Below are 26,182 nucleotides of genomic sequence, written 5' to 3'. Positions count from 1 at the left end.
ATTGAAAACTAAATTATCAAGATGTTTGCATACAACACTAGGTTCCTTAGTCGATGATGTTTGAAAAACGTATGACGGGTTCATCCATCCATCCATCCATCCATCCATTGTCCGTAGTGTTTTATCCTCACAAGGGTCGCGGGCGTGCTGGAGCCTATCCCAACTATCTTGGGGCGAGAGGCGGGGCACACCCTGAACTGGTCACCAGCCAATCGCAGGGCACATAGAAACAAACAACCCTCCGCGCACACATTCACACCAAAGGGCAATTTAGAGACTTCAATCAACCTACCATGCATGTTTTTGGGATGTGGGAGGAAACCGCAGTGCCCGGAGAAAACATGACGGGTTCATTGAAGACAAATTATTTAAAGAAGTTCTTGAAGACTAAATTGCCATTTATGTATAAACACAATTGGTTCACTGAAGTCTTAATTGTCTTTGATGTTTGCAAAAACATGTTCGCTTTATTGGAGACTGATTGTCTGACATTGAAAACAGCATGTATGCCAAGTTTGTTGTTGTTTACTTGAAACATTTCTGCCAATTATTTTTTGTTGATTTTAACCAATTTTATGACGTATTTAATATGTACTGAAATGTTAAACACACAGTTTTTACCATTTTTAGCATTTAGTAAGAAACGATCTCAACTTGTACTCTGAGGCCGACTTTTTAAATGTTAGTAATTATTTTTTAAATCGGTGCATCGTTAAAAACATATATACATAGTTTCATTTTACTCATATTAAAGACAATAAAAACCTCATGAGGTGTTGATTTTATTTGTCACGGTGCTCTGCTACTTCCTTGTGTTCTGCGTGAGACATTTTTTGCTTTGTTTAATTTCCATATGCACACCATTGCTTTGACTGGTTGCACGAGTAACTTTTACTCATATAAAAGTTTTTGGGTTTGGAACAAGAGCGAAGACATAAATTGTGTCATTGCACTTCATCACTGGACTCGTTCACAGCAAGCTGTTTTACTGCTTTCATGACTTTTATAAGCGCTGTCATTTATTATGGCGGCGGTATATCGGGCGTGAAATGGCGTGCCGCTGCCGCCGCCGCCGCCTTCCGCAGGAACGCCTTCTTATTAGCTCTGCAAATGACTGAAGGGAAATATCTAATTTACAACTTTCAGATCCATTCTTTCAGTGTACTCTCTGTTAATGATGCAAAGTGACATGGCGCACTTCCTGCCCCAAGGGGCCTCATTACAAGCTACTTTTAATTAGTCTTTGTAATTAAAAGATGAATAAAGGGTGCCGAGAAAGGCTGCGAGCGAAATTGATATGCCAATAAACATTTGCATGTTCATTGGTCAGTGGTCTCGTTTGGGCTCAAGTTGAATTGCAGAGGGAGAACAAGGAGACGTATGACGTCATCTCGATGAAGTGGCAGTCGGGTGTTTAATCAGGGCGCATAGAAGTTGGCTGTCTGGAACTTGTGACCTATTTGGGCTGACGATATTCTGCAAGATGGCATCTGGAACCCCCACCAAATTTTCCTAAAAGCATTTCCTATTAAATGTACCCGACAGCGCTGCAGTGATTCACGGTGTCAGGTTAAACAGACCATAATCACCCAATGATTTCCGGTTTTAATGAGTTGTATAGACCTTTTGCACTCCTCTCAGATTGAGATAAAGAGTAACCTGTCAAGTTAAACGCCCCCGAGGCTGAACAACTGAAAATGTTAGGAAGGTTTTCGGGAATAATATGCCTCGAAAGCCGCACAACCCAAACCACGAACTCTACCCAAACCATTGCCTGTACTAATTAAGGGATTATGATAATGACAGTTTGACCCAGGAATTGATTATTTAAGTCTTTATGATTTCCTATCTGGAAATTTTGTAATTTTAAATTACAATATGTGAAAAAGAATCTGTGGAAAAAAACTTTTCATAAATCTCTGCCAGAGATTTCTTTTTCTCCCATCAACCCCCCCCACACCCACCAGCATCTCGCCTCTGTTGTCCCATCACTTTGGCCTCTTTATTAACACGTTTGCCAGGTTTAATAAAAATGGAAATTCCCAAACGGGGCCAATCTTTAAGAGGAATGGCAATAAGAGGAAACCGTCGCCTAGAATTGGAGGAGATTTATAGGAGCCTCTGCAGACCGTAAAGTATGCACTTGCTTCCCAAACCTTCAACTAGCGACGCTTTTATTAGTCCTGCCGTGACGCTGACACCTTATGACCGGCTTTGAATTTTTTATTTTTTCCCCTCTGTGTTTCGCTGCCATCGAACTAAAGCGGTGCAGTCATATTTCAGAACATTAAATGACATGACACGGAGCCTCTGTGAATGTTTAACCTGTGGCCTCTAGTCTTTGCTACAGTAAATGGACTTGTTGGAATCATTCCCCTTTGGAACTGTCATGTTCCGTGAGTTATGAACGTTGAAATTAATTGCATTACAAGAGACGGATGTGAGGCCTATGGATGTTAGACACAGAGTTCTTATTAGATTATCTTTGCAACGGTGGATGTTATTATGAGTATCTGTTACGTTGTTTTAAATGCAGCACGTGCCTAAACAAGATGAGAATGGATGGATGGAAAATAAGTAGGTTACACAACCAGCAGGGCACATATACAAAACCACCAATCACACTCACATTAAGTAATGCAAGGGATGAATAAATCAAATATTCATCACTATGACCTTTATTCCAAACACTGTTATGATGTTTTTGGTAGCAGCAGTTTGAGTTTTGCATCACTTGATGCCGTTGACAGGACTTAAACTTGCATTCATTGTGCTTGTTAGAGGATCCACACAGAGGAGAGGCGGGATACACACTGCACTGGTTGTCAGCCAACCGCGGGACACAGATAGACAAACGAGGATTCATGCGCATATTCACACTCATGGATCATTTAGATTGGTGTCAAACATTGTTGTTACGGCCACATTGTAGTTTCCCTCAGAGGGCCATTATGACTGTGAAACAAATTAAAGTAGTAATTAGTGAAGTAGTAAATTAAAGCCACAAAGTTGTGTCCAATTATTTATTATATTATTATATAAATATATAAATTTCATATGTGCAATTGAATGCCAATTTGTGAGGTGCAGATATTTTATTTGTCCACTTGAGGTCACCATCCACACACTCTACACAAGCAAATGCCTAATAAAGGTGGGTGTGCTCTACTGAAGTGATGTTATCGACAGCCAATGTGGAATTAGTGTAAGCAGGCGATTTCCCGCCTTAAGCAAGGGCAATGTTCCTGACACTGCTGGTCCTGGCAATGTCGTCAGCAAAAAGCATTATGGGAACCCAGAATTCATTGTGGCGCTGTTTTTAATTACCGTACTCTAGTTCTAGACAATCAAGTTAAACGTTGCTTTTTACTAGCATTTGCTCCTGTCAATATTGTTATGAGTGTGTGCGTTAGCAATTCGTCGGGCTAAGGTTGGTATTTATGAATTTATTTCATGAAACTCTGACTGTGCCTTGTGTTTTAAACAGGGGCTTTGCGGTCATGTTCGTTGTATCCTCGAGCAATTTGCTGACTTACCAAATTTATGAGTTGAGATTTTGCAGTAAGGGTTCTTTTTCTGCTAAGAATAAATACCTAATTGACTTTATGTGAACGATTGGGTCATATAAAATCATATAGACAATAAAATTACCTGTATCAGCGATGTGCAGGTAACTCCACTGCATTTACCTATGAAAAACATTTGGAAAAAAAATATCTGATTAAACTCGTAAGTCAAGGCTCTGCTGTATTTGTATAAAAAAGAAACAAACGTTTTTAACGACAGTGCCATCTGCTGGATCTGATCGAGCTCTTGCCTGCTCCACAAGCTTTAAATACGTCTTTATTAGCATGGCAAATTCAGAAACAACTCTACTGTTTCCACTCGTGCCTTAAAATCTTTAAACTGCATAATTCAAGAGTCGGACCCCCGCAGAACCACACCGCAGTTCTACAGCAAGAAGGCCTGCCCATAAAATAAAATATATGCTGATTGCTGCGCCTATACTGAGCAGAGCCAGGCGCAGCTGCCTCTGATAGCGTGTGCATTGGTGATGTGTCGGGCTGGAGGAGACTTGCATGATGCACAGTGTAGATTGTGGCTCTCCAGTGTATTTTGTTGGGGATGGGGTGCTCGTGCAAGCGAATAGATGATAGTGCAGTCGATGCAAATCAGTGTCATTTGTTTAAGCTTGCAGGACCGGATCAATGCATCCTCATGCAGCTCCAAAACACAGCATATGAATGTAGAAGCAAGTAACATGATGGTCATTGTGCATGTCTGACATACAAATGGAGTTCATTTCATTGCATGTGTGCATTTGATGTCAGTTTAGTAGTTCCAGTCCAAGACTACAGTTGTCACACCAAGGAATTTCATTTGTTACACGTGCATAATAGAAAAAGTCATAAGGAAGATATATCTTCCATTAATGTATTTTTTAATTTTATGTTTTGCTTTTAAATTTTAGATACATTTTGTATTACAAAAGCCATAGTGCAATATACCTGCATTCATTGTCTTGTGCAATAATTTTTCATCCTACCGTCATGTTCAGGGACATGTTGTGATGAAAAGTAATGTATAGAGAATGTGAAATTATATTAAATTATATTATATTAAATTGAGGATATTTATTGTTAAATATATTGTAGAAGTTATCATTTATTTGCTTAGCTTGTCTCGCCTTCAAGAAGATGACTCAGCAGGAATCATCAGAGAGAAGGACGTGGCCGGGACGTGGCAGGTGTTGGTCCCATGTTTTCACCTTGAAACCCTACCCTTAGTGTGCTGTGTCTTGAAGCTTAGTACGTTATGTCTTGTAAACTTAGAAACCTCCCTATTTTCAAATAAATGCAGGAGCAACGGGCGAGATTGTTTAGAGCGTGATGAGAGGCTGTAATCTGAACAATCTCCCAAACGCCCTCCTCATGAGAAAAAGAAACCAGCGTCTTCATTCCTTTTGTGTCTATTTTTTATAATGTTGGGTAAGATAAATCCAACATTAAATTGGTCCTTCGAGCCGGATGTCGATACACCCGAGGATTCCAGTTGTGGAGCCGACATCCAGTTAAGAGATCCTGGCCACGTCAATTGAGACCTTTTCCGGGGCTGGTCTTCGTTCTTCTCAACTGGGACGACTTTGGTGAGTTAAATTTAAAAAAATGTTTTTTAGGAAAAAGGATTAAAGAGTGAGTGAATTGCGCGACGAAGAAGTCTGCGACAGAATAAACCTTGTGTAATACTAGTCACTGGCAAGTGGTAGAGGGATGGCGGAGTCTGAGAAATTCTGCGAGGAGGGCGGAGTCCCGTACGTACTTAAATTCCGTGTTTAATAAACCCTGTGAATACTTGTTTCGTGGCGTCGTAGTTAAATTCCGTATAGGACGGCGGAGTCCTCTGACGAGCTGTTGACAGACGTAGTTAAATTCCGTATAGGACGACGGAGTCCTCTGACGAGCCAGTGTGAACGGAAACTGTTTGAATGAGAGTGTAAATGGGAAATGGGAAACCACTAGGTTTTTCATTCCATACCAAAACAGTGGGAAAGTAAACGGTGGACTTTTGTGGATGCAAAGGCAAGAATTCTCCACTCGAAAGAGTTGAAGTGAGAATTACCACAGAAAGTAAATTTGAATCACCGTCCTACTGAAAAGAAACAGTGTTCTCGACTACCCTAGGTAGTATTACACTGAACCAAATTCTTTCAAATGGGGAAAGGAAGTAGTAAAATAAAAAACAGGGATACACTACAGTGTAAAGGTTGGAAGTTCATTAAATAAAAAAAAAAACAGGATCCTGATAAAATTTAATATTTAGAGACAGGGATAACTGAACACGGCTTTAATGGTTGGTTAAATACACAAAAAATAGCCGCGTTGCAGGAATCTACTCAGACAATGAAGCAAAAGTCGCGGCAGGAATTATTTTACCAGACAAATTAAAGGACCTGTATAAAAATACAAGTGTCCCACATATTTAATTGTGCAAAGATTATGAGTCACAGTGGAAACATATGGGAACATTAGTAAAACAAGGACAGGAGAAAGATGATTGGCAGCAAATTGAAAACAAACTGGAATACAGTGCATCAACTGGTCTAATTAGGAAGGCGATGTTTTGGACAATACAGGGTGATGAAGGGAAACACATGCATCCTGTTTGATTAGACCAAATGATCCTCACTGAAATTGATGAAGAAATATTTTTTAAAAAGTTCCCAAAAAATTATGGTCCACAGGACCATTTGATGTAGGCCTTATTAAAGGGGCTTTACCGGTAGAAATTAGACCCAAAACAGAATATAGACCAGGGATTTGTCAATATCCCTGTAAAAAAGGCCCCACCTTCAGTGGGTTGGAGACTTACAGGCAGTAAATACTGCAGTAATACAGAGAGCAGCATGCGTACCAGATCCACACACATTGTTAAATTCATTAAGACCAGACGCTACTATGTTTACAGTAGTGGACATAAGTAATGCATTCTTTTCTGTACCAATAGAAAAGAACAGTCAATTTTGGTTTGCATTTACATTTGAGGGCAAAAAATATACATTTACTAGATTACCGCAAGGTTACTGTGAAAGTCCAACCATTTATTCACAAGTTATGACAACACGCATGTCTTCTGGCATCTCCAAATAGAGAGACATGCAAAGATTCATTGGCCTTACTGCATCATCTAGCAGAAGAGGTACATAAAGTTAACAAAAATAAATTGCAATGATGTAAAAGGCAAGTCAAATATCTAGGCCATAATTTAAGTGTAGGAGGAAGGACTATATTAGAAGACAGGAAAGCTATAGTCTTAAAGAAATCCTAAACCACAGACGAAGAAACATATAATAATAATTTTTAGGTCTGACAAATTATTGCAGAGCATGGATTCATGTTAATGTATGAAGACAACCTTAAAATGACATCACTTGTTCAATGGAATACAGAGGCAGAAAAGGCCTTCTGTGACATTAAACGACATTTGGTGTCCAGTGCTGCACGAGGCCTTCCAAATTTAATAATAAAACATTCACTCAAATGGTAGACTGTAAAAGCTATTACATGAAAAATAAGACCAAGGGCTTATTTTTCGACTAAATCGTGACGTGTGCATTACCGCATTGTGTCAGAACAATTGTGGCAGCTTCGATGGCAGTAGAGAGCAGTTCCACAATTGTGTTATTTCTTAAGGTCCCACATACAGTGTCTGCTCTCCTATTGCAAACGAATATGGCGTTTTTATCACCTGCAAGACATTTATCTTGCGTGGCCATCTTGCTGTCACAACCACATTTGACTGTTGAGCGATGCACAACCTTAAATCCAGCCACACTAATACCCTTACCTGATGAAGGCACGCAGCATGATTGTCAGGAATTGGCTGAACAAGCTGCTGAATTAGTAGCATTAACCGAGGCATGCAAACTAATGATAAATAAAGATGGTACAATCTATACTGATAGCTAATATGAGTATTCCACAACAAGAACGCAATTATTGGGAAAAACAAAGTGCAAAACTACAAAATGAAATTTACATTAGCACAAAAGAAAAAAAAAAAAAAAAAAAACCTCTTCAAATGGGCTGCTATATTGAGCCATGCTGTGTCACATGTCTCAACCGGAGGGATGGTGGCACAGATAGATCGACACTTAACAGCCCTAAAAATAGCAGAAAGAAATACGTGGGTTCATTTAACACACTTTAAAAGAGTCATTTCAGCTGAGTACTCAAATAGGGAAGGTGAGCAAAAGTCTGATAACGGAGCGGGAGCAGATGTGTAGATTCTGAAAACGCTTGCTGGTCATTGAGGAAAAAAGACACCAACCCTTTTAGTGAGAACTCGTCGGAAAGGCACACCCGCGTTGGTTACGAGATTCGATAAGTTGGCTACTTGGCTACTATGGTGTTGGTTTTGTTTATGTGGTACATGGGACGTCCCACCCCAAATGATACAACCAATTTTTTAGATAGAAAACCACCTACCAACTGGACCAATATGACGAACCCAATAATAAAAATTTTTGAATCATTAACTCGTATCAAAAGGAGTACAGCTGATGATCACAACTATGGGCATGGCCTCCAAACTCGGCAAAACGGTTTACTATTTTGTGCCCCCCAAAATCAAGCTGCTTTAATCATAATTCCATATGCGGCTCTCACCAATGATGCTCAAGAGAATGGGCAGAATTGGGGATTTGGATATGACTGGTATGCAACTATAGGCTTTGGATGGGAACACCTCATTGGTGAAACAGATCATGATTGGTCCAGTTGGTCACAAAAAACAGCAAAATAACATAGAAAGAAGTTTAACATAAGCAAAACAGCCCATAGTTTAATATTGAAATACAAATCAAGTCACCCAGTGTGTTTGATGATGAGCTTGTGGGCATATTCTGGCGGAAAAGATCCCCACTTCCGAGTAGCATTGTGTTATGGGAACCGTGTTAAACCAGAAATGCCATTGAAAGGTGGACAAATTTTAATGGTTAACAACATAACTACTGATGATTGGTTCCTTGTTCTCACAGGAGTTTCAGGACAAAATAACAATTGGTTACTATTGGTGGAACAAGCAGCAAATGTAACGAGAAAAGATTGTGTGGTTTGCATGGGTCCCAGGCCTTTGTTGCGCATAGTTCCGGCACAATTAGCACAAGATTGTATTATTCCATTAATGAATGCTACTGTACCAACTGAGAGGTGTAAATCATGGGATCCTATATATCCCGTAACAAAAGCAGATAAACACAAACCAATGTTTTCTATTTTAGTAGCACCGAATACTTTTACTTGTGTAAACATGATTAGTAAAGGAAAAAAAAATAATAATAATTAGGACCACTGAACGACACACAGTGTAAAGTAACCTTAAAAGTCAGACCAAAATTTATGCCAGTATCACGGAGCGACATCTGGTGGTGGTGCGGAGATGATAGACTGTTTGATGGATTACCTAAAGATATATCTGGATTGTGCGCTATTATCACTTTGATATTGCATGTGTCAGTATACCCTATGCCTGTTCAAGATTTAATGGAAAGGGCACCAATGTTTTTGTCCAATCTAGAACATAGACAAAAAAGAGATTTATCCTGGCAGAGGCAAAATTATCCAACATAAAACATACATCGACGCCATAGGTGTTCCTCGTGGGGTTCCTAATCAATACAAATTAGCTGACCAAGTTGCAGGAGGATTTGAATACTTCACATGCTGGTGGTGTACGATTAATAAAAATGTTGATGGGATGAACTATATCCACTTCAATGTACAGAGATTAGGAAATTGGACTCAGAGTGGGTTGGAAGCTGTGCATGAGCAGTTCAAGGACGTTCCAAAACCGCATAGCTGCCGACATGCTCCTCGCAAGAGAGGGAGGTGTTTGCGGTATGTTTGGAGAACAAACAATACTGCTTCAGATGGCAGCTTGACCAGAGCCATCGATGGTCTACGGACCCTCAATCAACACTCCTTGTGGGACAGCTGGATGGCCGTTTTTGGTAAATACAAAACCCTAATTTCACCGATATTGATATCAATTGCTGTTTATGCAGCCATTCTGACATTGCGTGGATGTTGTTGTATCCCATGCATTCGGGCTTTCATCAGTAGATTAATCACCACAGCAATTACCCATATGGAACCGTATGGAGCAGATGTATCCTTTATTGGATGTTGATAATGATGATGATGATGATGATGATGATGATGTTGTTTTACCTGATTTGTTTCCTGATCCAGGTGATTACGATGTTTAAACTACAACATTCATGTATGACAAGTTTACTCTGAGTGTAAATGTATTTGTTTCATAAAAATGATTCTACAGTTAAAAAATCGAAATGAAGTGACTGTCAAATGATATGAGAATTTGTGCAAATACATGATAAACAGGAGGGAAATGTTAAATATATTGTGGAAGTTATCATTTATTTGCTTAGCTTGTCTCGCCTTCAAGAAGATGACTCAGCAGGAATCATCAGAGAGAAGGACGTGGCCGGTACGTGGCAGGTGTTGGTCCCATGTTTTCACTTTGAAACCCTACCCTTAGTGTGTTGTGTCTTGTAGCTTAGTACGTTGTGTCTTGTAAACTTAGAAACCTCCCTATTTTCAAATAAATGCAGGAGCGACGGGAGAGATTGTTTAGAGCGTGATGAGAGGCTGTAATCTGAACAATCTCCCATACACCCTCCTCATGAGAAAAAGAAACCAGCGTCTTCATTCCTTTTGTGTCTATTTTTTATAATGTTGGGTAAGATAAATCCAATATTTATATATCATACAAAATCTCCAAAAAAAATCACAAATATATAGTAATGTCTTGAAATCCGAGCTTTATTTGTTTCATGACCACGCTCGTAACTCAAAATATTCATATCTCAAATTAACTTTCCTCATTGAAATGAATGGTAATACCATTAATCCGTTCCAGCCTCCCCCAAAAAACTAACAACAAATTTTGTAATGTGTTTTTAATGAGGAATATAGCAGTATATAATATTGTACTTTATAAAACCATACAGTTATAACATAATGAAACAGAATTTAAATAGTTAAACAGTTTGTGCATTTTAATTCATTGTGGCTCTTGTTATGCACAACTTGTCCACCTCGGGATAGTATAATACACAGGTGCGTAGGAACGTGCTACATTTACTCCGTTATACAGTTACTCAAGTAACATTTTGGATAAATTGTACTTGTCAGAGTAGTTTTAATGAAGCGTACGTTTTACTTTTACTTGAGTATTTATGTTTTAATAAGAAACGTTACTTTTACTCTGTTACAATAATCTACCTGCTGCTCGCTACGTTCATTTATCAATAATTGCATGCGTGATCTATTTGTAGACTTTCGTTTTCGACCTCTGCATCGGGCGCCATTGCGCCAATCCACCGTCATTACCACAGTGATAATTGACTCAAGTTCACCAATCAAACAACACAAGAAAGTCACATATCCACACACAAAGTCTTCTATTGGGTTTCGCGGGCCAATCAAAGTGAGTCGTGATAGTCTATATTGTAAACTCGCGTTTACATTACACTCTGACCTTAGATTTGTCATACTGGTATATTTTTTGTTTTCTAGATTGCAAATAGCGGCACGGTGGACGACTGGTTAGAGCGTCAGCCTCACAGTTCTGAGGACCTGGGTTCAATCCCCGGCCCAGCCTGTGTGGAGTTTGCATGTTCTCCCCGTACCTGTGTGGGTTTTCTCCGGGCACTCCGGTTTCCTCCCACGTCCCAAAAACATGCATTAATTGGAGACTCTAAATTTCCCGTAGGTGTGACTGTGACTGTAAGTGCGAATGGTTGTTTGTTTGTATGTGCCCTGCGATTGGCTGGTAACCAGTTCAGGGTGTACCCTGCCTCCTGCCCGATGACAGCTGGGATAGAAGCGGCTCAGAAAATGGATGGATGGATGGAATGCAAATATTTTCCATATGTTTATATATGTACATATTTTTGGGATTTTAAATATTTTTCACATTTTTATTGTTTTCATTTACGTATTTTATTTATTTTACATGTCTTTGTTTTTTATTACATGTACAGGGCACAAGGATGAAAAGGTAGGCAATACACCTGCATTTTTTTTGTCAGGTCTGTATTATGTTGATGTAAGACTGTAAATGCACGCGCTGAAAATACTACTATGTTTTTTCAGCAAGAATCCAAATTAGGAAGCATTTTAAATTTGAAATGAATAAAAAGCTGTAGAAAAGATGTTTACTGTCCTGTACAATCTTTTAATTAAAAGAGTGACACTCCCACCTCGTGGAAAAAAGTGGTGAACACACGAAATTATTCCTTGTGCCTGTACAAAAATGAAAACGCTACAGAAATGAGGAGACTGATTTAGTACCAGAAATATAGTTTACTTTACTGTATTTTACCCAACTAAGTATGTATTGTCTATTTAAAGCCAGGAGAGTCCACTTAGTGGAGACATTTGATTTATTTATTTTTTTAATATTTGAAAATATATTGTACTGTACTTAAACATTGTTTTAAATGTGGTATCAAAAATATGGAAATCCTAAACTTTGTTTATGTATTTTTTTTTTTAAAGAAATCTATAAAATAAGTGCAATGAAGGGGGAAATTGAATTTAACTTCTTGTAATGTATAAAAATTGCTCAAAATCTGTACTGGGTTTTATAATAAAAACAAAAAGTAATAATTAAAAATGAAAATGAATTCATAATTTTTTTTAATTTTTAATATTAATTCTTCTAAAACGTTTTAAATAAATTATTGAACAGATACATATTTATATATACATATATTTTGTATTTTAAATCATTACGATTAAATTCATTATTGATGAAAAATTAATTAGTATTTTATTATTAAAATAAATTATCTTACACATTTTTTTTAACCTCATCTATAAATTACCTGGCTCATCTGTCCATTTAAAAATGAAATGTGACACCCGAGCACAAAAGTTTGCCCACCCCTTCTTTACATTCTGTGTATTTGTGTATACTACTGATCAAATTATGTCCTTTTATTGAGACCTTTTATTCAAAACACCTGAGAAATGTTTTTAAATTGTGGAAAAAAAACAAAAAAAAAACAGCACAATGTCTAATTTTAAAATCACTTCATATGCAAATGTTGCTTTCATCTTTAAAGACTGAAATCAACAACATTCCACAGCGGTGACTGTTTTCGGAGAGCGTGTCCAGCAGTAGTTCAAGTGTTTAGTGCAGGGCTTATCGCACACAAATGAGAGCCGGCGGCTGTAACTTGACCTTGGCACTCATGAAAAGCTGTGACAATGGCGCCCCGTCCGGACCCTCCTATCGTGGTCCAGTCCGGTCTATTTATAAAGAGCAGACGCGGTGCAAGAGGTCAGTCAACGCGAGGTGACACCAACTCAAGAACAAAAGGTGAGAAATATTTGCTGTGACTGCGCTCGCTGCTAAACATGCTAAACCTCTGACACAAAAGATTGGATATATATTCTTTTAATTAACAATTCATTTTTAAGAACAAAAATAATAATGTGACTAATATGGGGGTCATTGCAGAATTGGAGGACAATTTAGGCAGCAACATTTTTGAAAAGCAAAACATTTATCATTTTTGTTGTTTTCAAGAAAAACAAGTGATAAACCATCTTATAATTTCATTTGTCCATCTCAACCATTTTAAAAGAGATATTTTATGTCATGTGCTGTATTTGGTGCAACCCAGTTACAGATGCTCAGGCACCTAAAAAAAAAAAAAAAAACATTCAAAAAGGTTTTCTGAATAGCCAAAGGATGTGAAAGCAACTTTAAATGTTTGTTGGTTTTAATAACTTTTTCCCAAAAAGATAGATAAGGGTGAGTTGTATGAAAAATTAATGGAAAGATGGGAAAATGTGATAAAAGTAATCACATTATGTGCAGATACTTGGCAAAAGTAGAAGTGGTTATTTAACTCCTTTACTAAAGTAAAAGTAAAAGAAATGTGTGATATCAAAACATCATGTTCCATTAGCTCTGTTATAGCTGTGAATTGACTGGCAAAAATGTGCTAAATTAGCTAATGATAGCAACGAAAAAAATACGTACAACTTTCCTTTGTGTGTTTTTATTTTCAGATTAGACAGAACAATTTTAATCACAAAAGCTGGTGGTTATTAGTCTGGCACAAGACACAATGCATTCCCCACGAATACTCTGGGATTTGAAAGAAAAGCAAAATAAGTAAAATGTCAGAAACACAAATTCTCAAGTACAGTTACCTGAAAAATCCATCTTAATTACAGAAAATGTAGCATGTGCACAAAGTTCATTTCCAAAACTGAAGATGAGCCAGTCTAATCGCTTTTATGCGCAGGAGGATGCCAGCGGTCCGCCACGAGCACTGCGAGCGGTGTTACGCCGTCCACTGCCAGGCACCACCGCGGGTCTCCGTTGGCTGCATGGTCATCCGATGCCCCAACGACTGCGGCGCCTTCCTGCATGCTTGCAAGGAAGATGAGCACCGCCTCCTGTGCCCAAACGAAACGGTGACCTGCCTCAACTCCGACTACGGCTGCCCGATGAGCATGCCGCGTCACCGGCGGGCCCCCCACCTGGAGGCCTGTCCCGCCAGCGTGGTCGGTTGCTCACAGGAGTGGAACCGCTGGCCCGTTCCTGACAACGACCTGACTTTCTACAGGAACGTGTCCCAACAAAGCGAGGGCCACCTTGATGTCGCCTTGGCGCTGAGGGATCAAGAGCTGCTGTTTAAGTCTATCAAGATGAAGAGCATTTTCCCTGAGTTGACATTGACGGATCCTCGGGAATTAGATGTTGGGGTCGCAAATAGAGATTCATGTTTAGCCTCTGGTGGATGTACACAAAATGACTCCATGGGGGTAGGGGAAGGGGAACCAAGTGATGTGGCAAGGGATGTGCTGAACGTGGAAAGTCTTCAGAACTACAACTCCTGGGACAGAATATTTAAGAAGGAGATGAACGGGTGCGAGCAGACCAGCAAGAATGTAGCGAAAGAAACGGAGCGCGGAATGAAAATTGACCCAACTGGGGAAAGTTCCTCATGCGGGAACGGGGTATCTGGGCTGGCGCCATGGCAGGAAGGTGTCCTGGAGAGGTTAGGTAAGGAGGCCAACATTAGCGAGTACAACATGTACCTGGCGCACAACGGAGCCATGCTCATCAACTTTGGACAGCTCGCCGCCTGCACCCCGAGAGAAAGGGACTTCGTTTACGGGAGCCTGGAACCCATCGACGTGAAGTCCGTCCGCTCCTTCAACATTCCCAGCAGCTATCGAGCCAAGCGCTGCCACCTGAAGGACCCCAGTCGCAGGATCATGGTTGTGCACCAGAGCGTGGACACTGTGGACCTAGGCGTCTCTGCGGAGAACCTCCCGAAGTGCGACGAGGTGGGCGCCGCACTGCTGTGCTGTCTGGAGAAAGAATTCAAAGGGCATCTCATTTCAGAGAGCACCGGCACGGACGGGCTGTACGTCAACGTTGGGACACAAACGTACGACTTTGATTCTGCGCCGTTCCCAGCTGAGGCGTCGCTCGCCGACGTCGTCGCCGACAAACCGCAGTTTCTGCACGTCTGCACCGAAGTCGAGTCGGTCACTAGGCGACACAACAAGACAAGCTCGGCCTTCAGCTACAGGTGCGGCCTCTTCTTCCGGCGTGACGAATACCCCTCGCACTTCAGGAATGTCCACTCCGACATCCAGGCCGGCCTCTGTGGCTGGTTCTTGCAACGTTGCCCCCTGGCATACCTTGGCTGCACTTTCACACAGACTAGATTTCACCCAGACGGTCAACCAGCCAAGGTCAAATACCACAACGGTGTCGACAAGCTGGTCATCCGGCCAGACGTCCCCTGGGAGCTCCTTGAGGATGTCAAAGCCTCACGTCACCCTGACCCTCTGAGCCGACTGCCCCTGGAGATCCTCCAGCACGTCGCCGGATACCTGGACACATTCACCTTGTCACAGTTGTCGCAGGTGTCGCGTGCGATGAGGGAGGCGTGCGCCACCTTGTTGCAAGCCCGAGGGATGGTCTCCCTCAAGTGGGAGAAGAAGACGTACTCCCATGGGGGGAGCTGCTGGAAGAGTCGGAAGAAAGCAAGTATCCAACCCGTCCATATTCTGTAGTGCTTGTCCACAATAGTGTCACAAGTGAGCTGGAGCTGATTTAAACATGTATTCATTGTGCTTGTGAGAAGAGCTACATGGAGGCGAGTCAGGATACACCCTATCCGGTATATGCGCACCCTACTTCGGATTTCAGCAAAACGAGTCGAAGCACTTGTCTCGCTTCGGGTCAATGGCGAAGGGGGCCGTGACAAAGCAACCAAAGGGACATTAAACGTCCACCATGTCTTTTTTTAACAGAAGATGTCAACACAGAAACACCAAAGATGACAATATTCTATGTTTCGGCTACGTTCGTTTTTACATATATCATATTTGTATAAATAACTGAAATACATGTATTTAACTTTTGTCCGAAGACACCTGCTATAAAGATTTTATTTTGTTATTTTTTTTTAGTAATTTTGGCTTCAAACAATCACGTAATCAAACTGTAGCCATGTTCGTTGGCGTAGCATACACAGGAAGTCAGCTATCCCGTTTTCAAGGGTTTGGGCATATGACTTTTGAGACATAGCGGATTGGAGGAGACAAATAGACAAACATGGGAGGAATGTGTGAATGTGCGAGGAAGCAGCAGAACCCAAAGAAAACCCATGCAAGCAGAGGGAAGAAATGCAAACACCACACAGAAAGGCCTGACCTGAGATTCGAACCGGGAACCGCAGACAAGTGAGGAAGACTTGCTAACCACTATGCAGAAAGCAAGTGTCCTCTCACGGCACCACTTGTCCTCGTTGGTGTTGGGGGTAACAGGAGCCTATACCCGCTGACTTTAGGTGAGAGAAGCTGGGTACCACCTGGACTGGTTACCAGTCAATACCAGGCCACATACAGACAAACCTCCACATTATAAAGAATTTAGAGCAGGGGTGGGCAAACGTTTGTGTCAGGTCATTCATAGATGAGACCAAAAAAAAAAAAAAAAAAAAAAGAGTTATTGTTTATTTTGATAATAAAATAAGTAAATATCGTTTTTTAAATTATATTATTTATAATTAATTTCATTGTACATTATTTAACAAATATATATACTAAAATTAATTTTTTTACTAATTTACAGATTATGATTTTACTAATTTACTGATTATGATTATACATTTTATTTATACAATAAATCAATCAACCAATGATTTTAAAGAGATAAATTAATCTAAAACAGAACTAATCCATTTTGGGAGAATAAAAAGCTAAATTAATACAATAAATATTACAGTATGCTTACAAATGTACATGCTTTCATAAGTGGTTAATTGCTTTACTGTAAATAATAATTTAAAAAAACAGTATAATGAACAATTTTCAATATGCTGCGAGCATTTTGTATTTATTTTCTTGAATCATTGTGTAATTGTTTCGAATTAAGTGCATTATAAATAATACAATTCAAATTGAGAATGAATTATTTTATTAATAATAAACTATTTTCAGTGTTTATCTACTATAGACAATGTATCTTGTCTACCCATGACCAAACCCACCTGACCTTTTTAAACAATCAAATGTGGCCCTTGAGTCTTTAATTAGCCCGGGGGGGAAACCAGAGTCCACCGAAAACTCACACAAGTACAGGGAGAACATTCAAACGATGTTCCTACTGAGATTCGAACCCGGATCCTCCTGACTGCGAGGTGGCAGATGTGCTAACCACTCCTCTGTACCAAAATGTGCCTTTTTTTTTTTTTTTTTTTTTTAATTTCATTTTTGGCAAAATGTATCACGTGCAATGCAGTCCAGGCTGCAAGTCCCTGTCGCTTCCTTGCTTGATGTGTAGCTCTTGGTCTTGTTAGCTGTCAGTGGAAAATGTCAGCCATTTTAAACAGCTGCTGCATTGTAAACACCAACCAGACGCTCAGCACGCCTCTGGAACAATACAAAGTATGCTGGAAAGATTTCATCAGTTTACTATTATAGACCTTAGTAGGTCACGATTCAGATATGCGCAAACGTCATGTGTCATACACTTGATAGACAAAAGTATTGGGACTCCCACACCTCCCTCACCCCCCTCACCCCCCTCTGCTCTGAGAAGACCTTCGACAATTGTAATTCAATCTCAAAGGTGTTCTTCCATAACAACCTCACCTTTACGGATCTCGCGTTGTGTACTGAGAACAGACAATGGCTTTTCTTCCAATATGTTCTCACCAAATTCTGCGGCCACTTAGACTGGTTCTCAAACCGGCCGTTGCTCGGCGGTCAGCAAAGTAACCAGTGGTTCTCGACTGTTGTTACTCTGGGACCTTCCTATTGCTGTAAAATTGCAACCCACTTTTATAAAAATCAAGAACGAAGAAAATGTTGTTTCAAAATAGTTTTTGAAAACGTGCAGGATTTTCGATTTTCAAACTAAACCACAGTATCGTTTCTTTGTTTCCTTTCATGCCGCAGTGATAGTCACGTTTACGAGACACAATTTCAAATTAGTTTGATATACAACTAATGGATAAAGCCAGATAAATGGATAAACATGGATAAAGTTTTTTTTTTAATAAGAATAAAAAACGTATTATTGCAGGGGGGAAAAAAAATCTGAATTTTTCTACGACAAAAGATATTTTTCGAGAATACAGTCCCATTTTTTCGAGAGTAAAGGCCCCTTTGCAGAAAGGAATGCGTCACGTTACAAGAATAAAGTTGAATTTTTGAAAACATTCACTTTTTCAAACGTGACTTTCCTCCCTAATTAAACTGACTTGAATATCGTAACATCTTGGAAACATGACTTTATTCTCGTAAGATTACCACTCCTTACGCTGACAATATCTCTTTGTTCTTGTGAAGATTACAACTCTTTTTGTCTTGAAAATGTATAACATTAATCTCGTAACATTACTACTTTTTATGAAAAATAATTCATTTGCTCTCGTAACACTAACCCAAAATGTCTAATAACACCTGTGCCAAGGACCTGAGTCCATGATTGATAAATTTATTAAGAGGTGTATACTAGATTTATTGCCGTTCTGCTCTAAGTCCTTGAATAGCATCCAGTGTTCGTTACAAACACTGGCCGAATAAGAAAGGCTTGAAACAAAACAGTCAGCTCAAGTCACTTAATCTAGACTTTAGACCCTGTGGCCCCGAGGACGCCTCGCGGTCTGAGCTGTGGGCTAATTTTTGGAGCTTACCTAAATCCTGTGTGGAGTTACGACTTTTCGAGGAGGCAACCTGTAGCCATTCATTGTCATTCTCATTTGCTATAGCTCCATCTAAAAGCTCTAAGGAACACTGCTTCACAACGAAGTACAGGAGATCGTCTAAGGTTGTTATTGGACAAATCAAATGCTTGAGTACAGACTAAAACTCATAAAATAGATCACAGTTAATATTTCTATTCTATTTCCTCCCTCACGTTCTTTAGAATGAAGTCTTTGGTGGTTGCTTTGCTAACGTGCAATGGGTTGGTTTCTCATGTAGAGTAGAACTAGAACTTCTCATCATGAGGAGAACTAGGAGAAGACATCATAGTTATATTGTTCTTCTTGTCTCACCTTTTGCAGAAGTAATGATCAATATATTTATGTATAGACGGGGATCACAAGACAAGCAGCATGCGTTAGGTGATGTGATGCGAGTGACACGGAATGGCCTGACAGCAGGCCAGATAGGTGATCGTTCATGGAAACAGTACGTTGATAACCTGACGTGCGGAACAGCTGAGCATGTGCTCCCGAATGAAGGTCGTAAATTGTTGTTTTGAAATGGATGCAAAAAAATAACACCCTTGCACTCAGGCGCAGTGTGTGAAATACTTTGTTCCTGCACTGAAGTAGATTTTTCTCTTATCTGCACTTTACTTTCATATTTTTTTGATAATTTTGTAATTTTAATCCCTGCATTTGAAAACAGATATGTAATTTCTACCCCTATTTCGTCATTATAGGCTTGTTACTTTTATCAAACTCCACAAATAATGACACGACAAAAAAATATGTAGTGTAACTTGAGAGAGGTAAAGTCAAAAGCGCCAAAATCTTGATTGATTGAGACCTTTTATTTTGAGACCTTTTTTATTGGGGGGGGGGGGGGGGGGGGGGGACAGCAGTGACATGGAGGAACATGGAGGAACATGAACATGAACCAGAAAGAATTAATGACAATGACACAACACATACAGAGAAACAAGATTTTCCCCATCCATTACCTTATTTAATATAAATGTTTGATGTTTTTGGCTACATGAATGGTTTGTGGCCAATGCATTGTCTTGTGACTAAAAACCACCAGCTTCTGGGTTTAAAAATCTCCATCTATTCTGAGAAAAAAAAAAAAAAAAACACACAAACAAGTAAGGTGTATTTTTTCAGTTGTCATTAGCTAATTGAACATTTAAAGTGAGTCAGTTCACAAAGTTCGCTACGGGAATACATTTTGAAAAGACACATCAAGCCAAGGATAGCTAGATTTTACACGACAACATGCGACATATACCGTAAATTCTTGAGTATAATACGTTCTTGAATATAAGACGCACAGCCAAAGTTGACTGTCGCAGCTGAATTTTTCCTTGTACCCATGTATAATAGCCCCCCCCCAAAAAAATAAATTGCTGATATCCATGCTAAAAAAAAATGAAGTATTATCCGAAAAGTAATTTGTATATTATTAGTTTTTTCAAATAAATCACTAGTGAGAAAAGCAGAAAACCAGGCGAAGAAGTGAGTTTGGCCATTGTTTTCCTCACCAGAGCCCATGGCGTGTGGTTTAGTCGCTGAGGGAACTGAGTGCTTGTTGCAGTAGTGGCGGCGGTGAAACTCCGGTAGGGTACTTACGCGTGAGGAGCCCACAGCGTTGGATGAGTCAAGTCGTTGGTGTAAAGTCCACTGGGCTTTGCTATTTTGGAGGCCAGTGTTGTGCTGCGAGTCTGGAGAGGCTGGCAGCTGTGAGAGCTAGCGGCAGGAGCTAGCTTCAGTAGCAACGTGGAGTAGCAATCCAAGAAGGGGTAAGTTTCCTTCGCGGAACATTTAAAAGGTAGCCAACTGGAGACCATGTTGCGATGCATAGTACTTGTAGGCGGAATACTGTAAGTCAGATAAATAGGAAAATATATATTAGACAAATAGGACAAGATATATTATACGACAGATATCAATAGGGCAGCAGCAGCGAGACCGCCATGATACTTGTTGAACAGTTAAAATGATGTACCGGTAATTGCATATAAATTTATATCATCAGACATTACATATCATATTATAATGGAAGTACTGTGCACCTTTTTCACAACCCCTAGGTACCGGTATATGTCAATACGATGTGACAATTCTTTTTCATCGTTTCTTGTACCTATATATAATGTGCATCCTCGATTTTTAACTTTTTTCCCCTGCAAAAACATCCATATTATACAGAACAGAGAAATGACAGTCGTGATTTTTTTTTCTTTTATCTCAGCACAAGCACTATGAAAGAGGGAAAATATATATATATTTTTTCCCATTGTGCTACATTATCAATACGGGTATTTTGACGATAAAAATAATTACTTTTGGATTTCAATGGGGAGTTTTGCAGTTTTAAAACTGATTTAAACAGCTCCTCATTTTGCAAAGTGTGCCCCTCATTCTTTTTCATTCTCCAACATGGCCATTCATAACGGTGATTATGAAAGTCCGTAGTTGTGATAAATTGTCACACACAAAAACGCGGTCCTGATTCAACAAAACAGCAGCACTAGGAATACAATAAGCTAGCACTGTAAACGAGCTGAAGTTGGCCACAGCTGCCACATTAGTAGCGTGACATAATAGTAACAGAGTATTACTATAACACTTAATTTATTGGTATTTTTGAGAATGTACAATCAATTAAAAATCAAAAAGAGGTGATAAACGTACAGTACCAGTCGAGCAGAAATGTTGCTAATTCCGCGTCGCTTCTGAATCCTCTGAAGTTTGATAGAGGAATGGACATTTTTCTCTCTTTTTTTAGGTAGAAATACTGCACTTTTTAAAAAAAACAACAACAACAACTTTTACTTAAGTATAGGAGTTGAAGGAGCACTTCTACTTGTAGCAATTTTATTTCATTCCCCCCCACAAGTTCCCATACTTCTACTTAAGTATATTGCCTGAGTACTCTTGCCACCTCTGTTCACATGTGTTGAAATCCGTCAACCCTGCCCGTGTGTTGTGCTCCACAGGTTTGGGAGTTCAGCTCGCTGTTTTGCCCGGTGGAGCGATGGCGCTTCAGCGACGCGCCCTCCATGGCGGACCACCTCCGAACGTGCCCCTTCTACCAGAGAGCGCAGCGCACCGAGCCCGTGGCCTTAAGGGGCCTGCAGGAGGTCAGCAGAGAGGCGAGACAATAAATGCTATGCACTGTAATTCCCCACATAGCCACGGTTAACTATTCTCTAATCCACCTATTTTCTTTTTTCTTTTCTGTTTCCCCCCTGTGGAGAATATACACAGCTATTTACTGGAATTATTATTTGTGCTCTTTTGGAAATGTCCGAAGGTGCCATCAAAGCCCTGTGTAAAGACTAAATACAGTAAATGTCAAGAAAATATGTTGAAGTGATACATCTAGACTGTTTAAGATCTTTGTATATCTGGTAGGAGCTAAGTTTAGCTCGGGTTGTTAGTCAAACTCACAGAGTTTTCGCCTGTGCATGTACATCCGCACTTCTGGTGCATTCGTTTTTCTTTTCCAAATTAAGTGATCCGTCAGTGATTTATTTTCAAAGATATTGTTGTAAAAAGGAGTTTGAAATGATATTAAACTGTTTCGGGATCAAAGTTTGCTTTATTGTAAAAATGTGTAGTTTACTCTTTAAACTATTCATGTTCAGGCAATGATAGAAACATGAAAGGAGTAGGGCGGGAAGGGCGTCAATAAAACGAACCTTTTCACACTTGGCGGCAGATCTTGGTCCCTATCCAACGCAAAGGGTCGGATTATTTTACATGTGAGAATATGGTGCGTTAAGAATACTTTTGTAAAAACAACAACACACCTTAAACATTTTGTTGTATTGGATTATATTGGATTGTGCAGGTGTACCTTATGAAATGTCCAGTGACTGTTCCTCTCATGTCCTTACACTGCCACCTACTGGTTAAAAGCTACAGTGCATTTTGCGTCAACGCTGAGGAGGAGACAGTGTTTGCCTTAAAAGATAATAAAATTGTCAACAAACGAGGCGTATTATGCATTTTTGGGGTCACATTTAAATTTTCAGTTTTTGCTCCAATACCCCAAGGATTAAGAATTACGGGATACTTAACACGCCCGATTTCTTATCTTGCTAAAATCAGCCCTTTTGAGGGGACAGCTCTGTTTTATGCAAGTAAGAAATTGTTAACCCTGCCCCATTTTGTGCTGGACCAAACGGCGAGTCCGAGTCATCACAATGACGGCCGAGTTGAACCCTTTTCACCAACGAGGTGAGCGGCTTCTGGAGTATTTGTGCAAGTGCGGGTGTTGAAACATTTCACTGATAAACGTGTGGGTGTCAAATCAGCAACACCCCATGCGGGTGCAATGAAAAGTGCAGATGTGAAAATGTTTCACAGGTAAAAGTGTGGGTGTTGAAACCTTTTGCAGGTAAAATTGTTGGTGTCGAATCACCCACACCCACAGATTCAGCGAAAAGTGTGGGTGTTGAAACTTTTTGCTTGTGGGTGTTGAAACCTTTCACCATGAAAAGTGTGGTTGTCAAATCACCCACATCACATGCCGGCGCAATGAAAAGTGTGGGTGTTGAAACTTTTTGCTGGGAAATGTGTGGGTGCCAAATCACCCACATCCATGGGTGCAATAAAAAGTGGGTGTTCGAACCTTGTGGTTGGAAAAGTGTGGGTGTCGAAACAGCCACATCCCGTGCGGGTGTGTTGACAACGCAGGTGTTGAAATCTTTGTCTGGCAAATGTGTGGGTGCCAAATCGCTCACACCAAATGCACGCAAGATGAAAAGTTCAAGTGTAGTACTTGGTTGTTTAATTTCACTCTTAATGGGTTGGCAGGCAGGAGAGACTAAACTATTTGTATACAAACAAGTAAAAAGTCAATTTTTGAAAATATGTCTCCTTTAAGATGAATAAAAGCTGGTTTATGGATCGCGTCTACAGTGGGCGCTCGCAGACGTCGGGGTTGCGCAGCTTGCCGATGACTTCGCACAGCATCTTGTTGCAAAGCGCCGCGTACGGGTTCAGCAGGACCGCCTGCCGGTGGGCAAACTCGCTACCGAGCGTCGCCGCCTCCTGGAAGTCCGCCCGGGCCTCGTCGTCCCGGCCCACCAGCCTGCGCAGGAGGCCCCGCTGCACCAGCGCCTGGCAGGCGGTCCGACCCCGACCCGCGCTCAGGGAGATGGCTCGGTCCAGGTCCTCCAGAGCACCTAAGAGCAGAGAAAAATCACAAGAAAGACCACGATTAAATTGAAAAAAAAAACAGATGTTGAAACACCCGCATCCTAGTGGGTGCAACAAAATGTCGAAATACCCACATCTCTCAAAAACGTGGCTGTTATAACCTTTCATCGGAAAAAGTGTAGGTGTTAAGACACCCACCCAATACAAAGTGTGGGTGTCGGAAAATGAAACATCCACATCGCCTGCAGGTGTGGCACAAAGTGTGGCCGTTCATATTGTTCACCAGGAAAAGTGTGGGTGACACAATTCCCCAAAAACTATGAAAAAAAAAGTCCCATTGAAAATGAATAGGTCGCTACGTAAATCTTTTGAACATCCTTCCCATTCGACTCTAAATTGCCCGTAGGCATGACTGTGAGTGCGAATGGTCGTTTGTTTCTATGTGCCCTGCGATTGGCTGGCAACCAGTTCAGGGTGTATCCCGCCTCCTGCCCGATGACAGCTGGGATAGGCTCCAGTACGCCCCCGACCCTAGTGAGGAGAAGCGGCTCAGAAAATGGATGGATGGATCCTTCCCATTCGATATTTAAAATGTAACAGTAACTATTTCCACTCTCCAAATTTTCAAATTAAAAGCCCCAAATTAAAAAAACTGTGGTTTTCGGACATGCAAGACTCAGAAGTCCCATACAAAATGTCCACAGGAGTTTTCTACTTGTTATTATGAGTTGGTACCTTCTGTGTTTCCTTGCAGTCGCAGTGCCTGCGCCCGGTTGTTGTAGGCCGACGCCCGGTGGGGCAAAACCCGTACAGCCCTGCTGAAGAGTTCAAGGGCCCCCTGCAAATCTCCCACCTCAGCTGCAGAGACCGCACGAGTCTCCAAGTCCTTCACGAGCCTCAGTGAGTCCTCATCAAAGGGGCTGTCTGGCAGGGGGGGACACACAAACTGGTTGAAAACATAAACTCTGAAATGTCACCCACACGTCATGCCGGAATATAACAAAAAATGTCATGCTAAAATTGGTTTTAGGCTCCCCCCCCCCTAAACACAAGGAGAAGTGCGGACATCCCAGGGCGACATCTAGGCTCACCGTCGTCCATTAATTCCTGCTCCTGGTCCAGGCCGGGAACATCTCCAAAAGGGGAGTTGGGGTTGAAGATTGCTTGCAGGACTGCTCTGTCATGCGCCGACGCCATTGTGGGCACAAAAAAAAAAAAAAAAAAGAAAGATTGAGAAATCCAAAGAGGAGAAGTGCTGCTCGTTTACAGCAGGAGTGGAGAGTCTGTGATTTGAGTCTTGCTCCCCCCCCCAAAAAAAGGTGTAGCCAGCCAATCGGGTGAGGGGGTGGCAGAGGAGGTGGACTTTGAGCACATCTGGGTGTGATTAGCCGGAACGCCATTGCACAATGTCGTGGAGCCTTTCAAACCAGCAAAACAACTGGACTCAATGATACTGTATCAGAATCAGTATCAGTCCAAAAGCATCATTAAAAAAAAAAAAAAAAAAAAGTATCTACAGTATGAAAGTGTTTCTCAAACTTTTTACACCAAGTACTACCGAAATAAAATACTTAGCTCTGCAAGTATCACCATCATGACCAACATTAAAATCCAGTAGCATAGTAGGCCTATGTGTTTCTCCAAAATGAGAGAGATCTTTTATTCCTATCTAGTATATTAAATATTATAGTGTCACTGTAGCATTATGTACAGTTTGAACTTTAAACTGTGCTGAAATGTAGGAAAATGCAAATATATATGTATATTTTATGATTTAATTCAAATATTTTGCACATGAAATTGTACTGGAATAAAAATAAACAGTTCTTAAAGAGTAAATGCAAATATATTGAACTTAAATATTAAATATATAACTATATATGATATATATATTTAATATAACTGAACTGTATTGGGGCGGAACGGTGGACGACTGGTTAGAGCGTCAGCCTCACAGTTCTGAGGTGTGGGGTCCCCGCCTGTGTGGAGTTTGCATGTTCTCCCCGTGCCTGCGTGGGCTTTCTCCGTTCTCCGGGAACTTCGGTTTCCTCCCACATCCCAAAAAATATGCATTAATTGGAGACTCTAAATTGCCCGTAGGTGTGACTGTGCGTGCGAATGGTTGTTTGTTTGTATGTGCCCTGCGATTGGCTGGCAACCAGTCCAGGGTGTACCCCGCCTCCTGCCCGATGACAGCTGGGATAGGCTCCAGCACGCCCGCGACCCTAGTGA

The 26,182-nt window shown here is 40.6% G+C and overlaps 2 protein-coding genes across 2 annotated transcripts; one reads left to right on the top strand and one right to left on the bottom strand.

The window, feature by feature from the left end:
* The first annotated feature begins 12,781 nt into the window (after window positions 1–12,781).
* LOC133405358 (F-box only protein 40) lies at window positions 12,782–21,948 on the top strand. Its single transcript, XM_061682229.1, has 3 exons — window positions 12,782–12,870; window positions 13,847–15,605; window positions 21,781–21,948. Exons 1-3 carry the CDS (start codon window positions 12,782–12,784, stop codon window positions 21,946–21,948), a joined length of 2,016 nt encoding a protein of 671 aa, XP_061538213.1.
* Window positions 21,949–23,571: 1,623 nt separating this feature from the next.
* On the bottom strand, window positions 23,572–25,160 carry ttc36 (tetratricopeptide repeat domain 36). The gene is made up of 3 exons (XM_061682087.1): window positions 25,042–25,160; window positions 24,686–24,874; window positions 23,572–23,976 (listed from the first exon to the last, which is right to left on the bottom strand). Exons 1-3 carry the CDS (start codon window positions 25,145–25,147, stop codon window positions 23,705–23,707), a joined length of 567 nt encoding a protein of 188 aa, XP_061538071.1. The 5' UTR covers window positions 25,148–25,160; the 3' UTR covers window positions 23,572–23,704.
* Window positions 25,161–26,182: the final 1,022 nt, after the last annotated feature.

The sequence above is a fragment of the Phycodurus eques genome, chromosome 7, assembly GCF_024500275.1.
Source record: "Phycodurus eques isolate BA_2022a chromosome 7, UOR_Pequ_1.1, whole genome shotgun sequence".
Lineage (NCBI taxonomy): Eukaryota > Metazoa > Chordata > Actinopteri > Syngnathiformes > Syngnathidae > Phycodurus > Phycodurus eques.
Note: the sequence above shows the minus strand (reverse complement) of the source record. Positions and strands in the feature narration are given on the sequence as shown.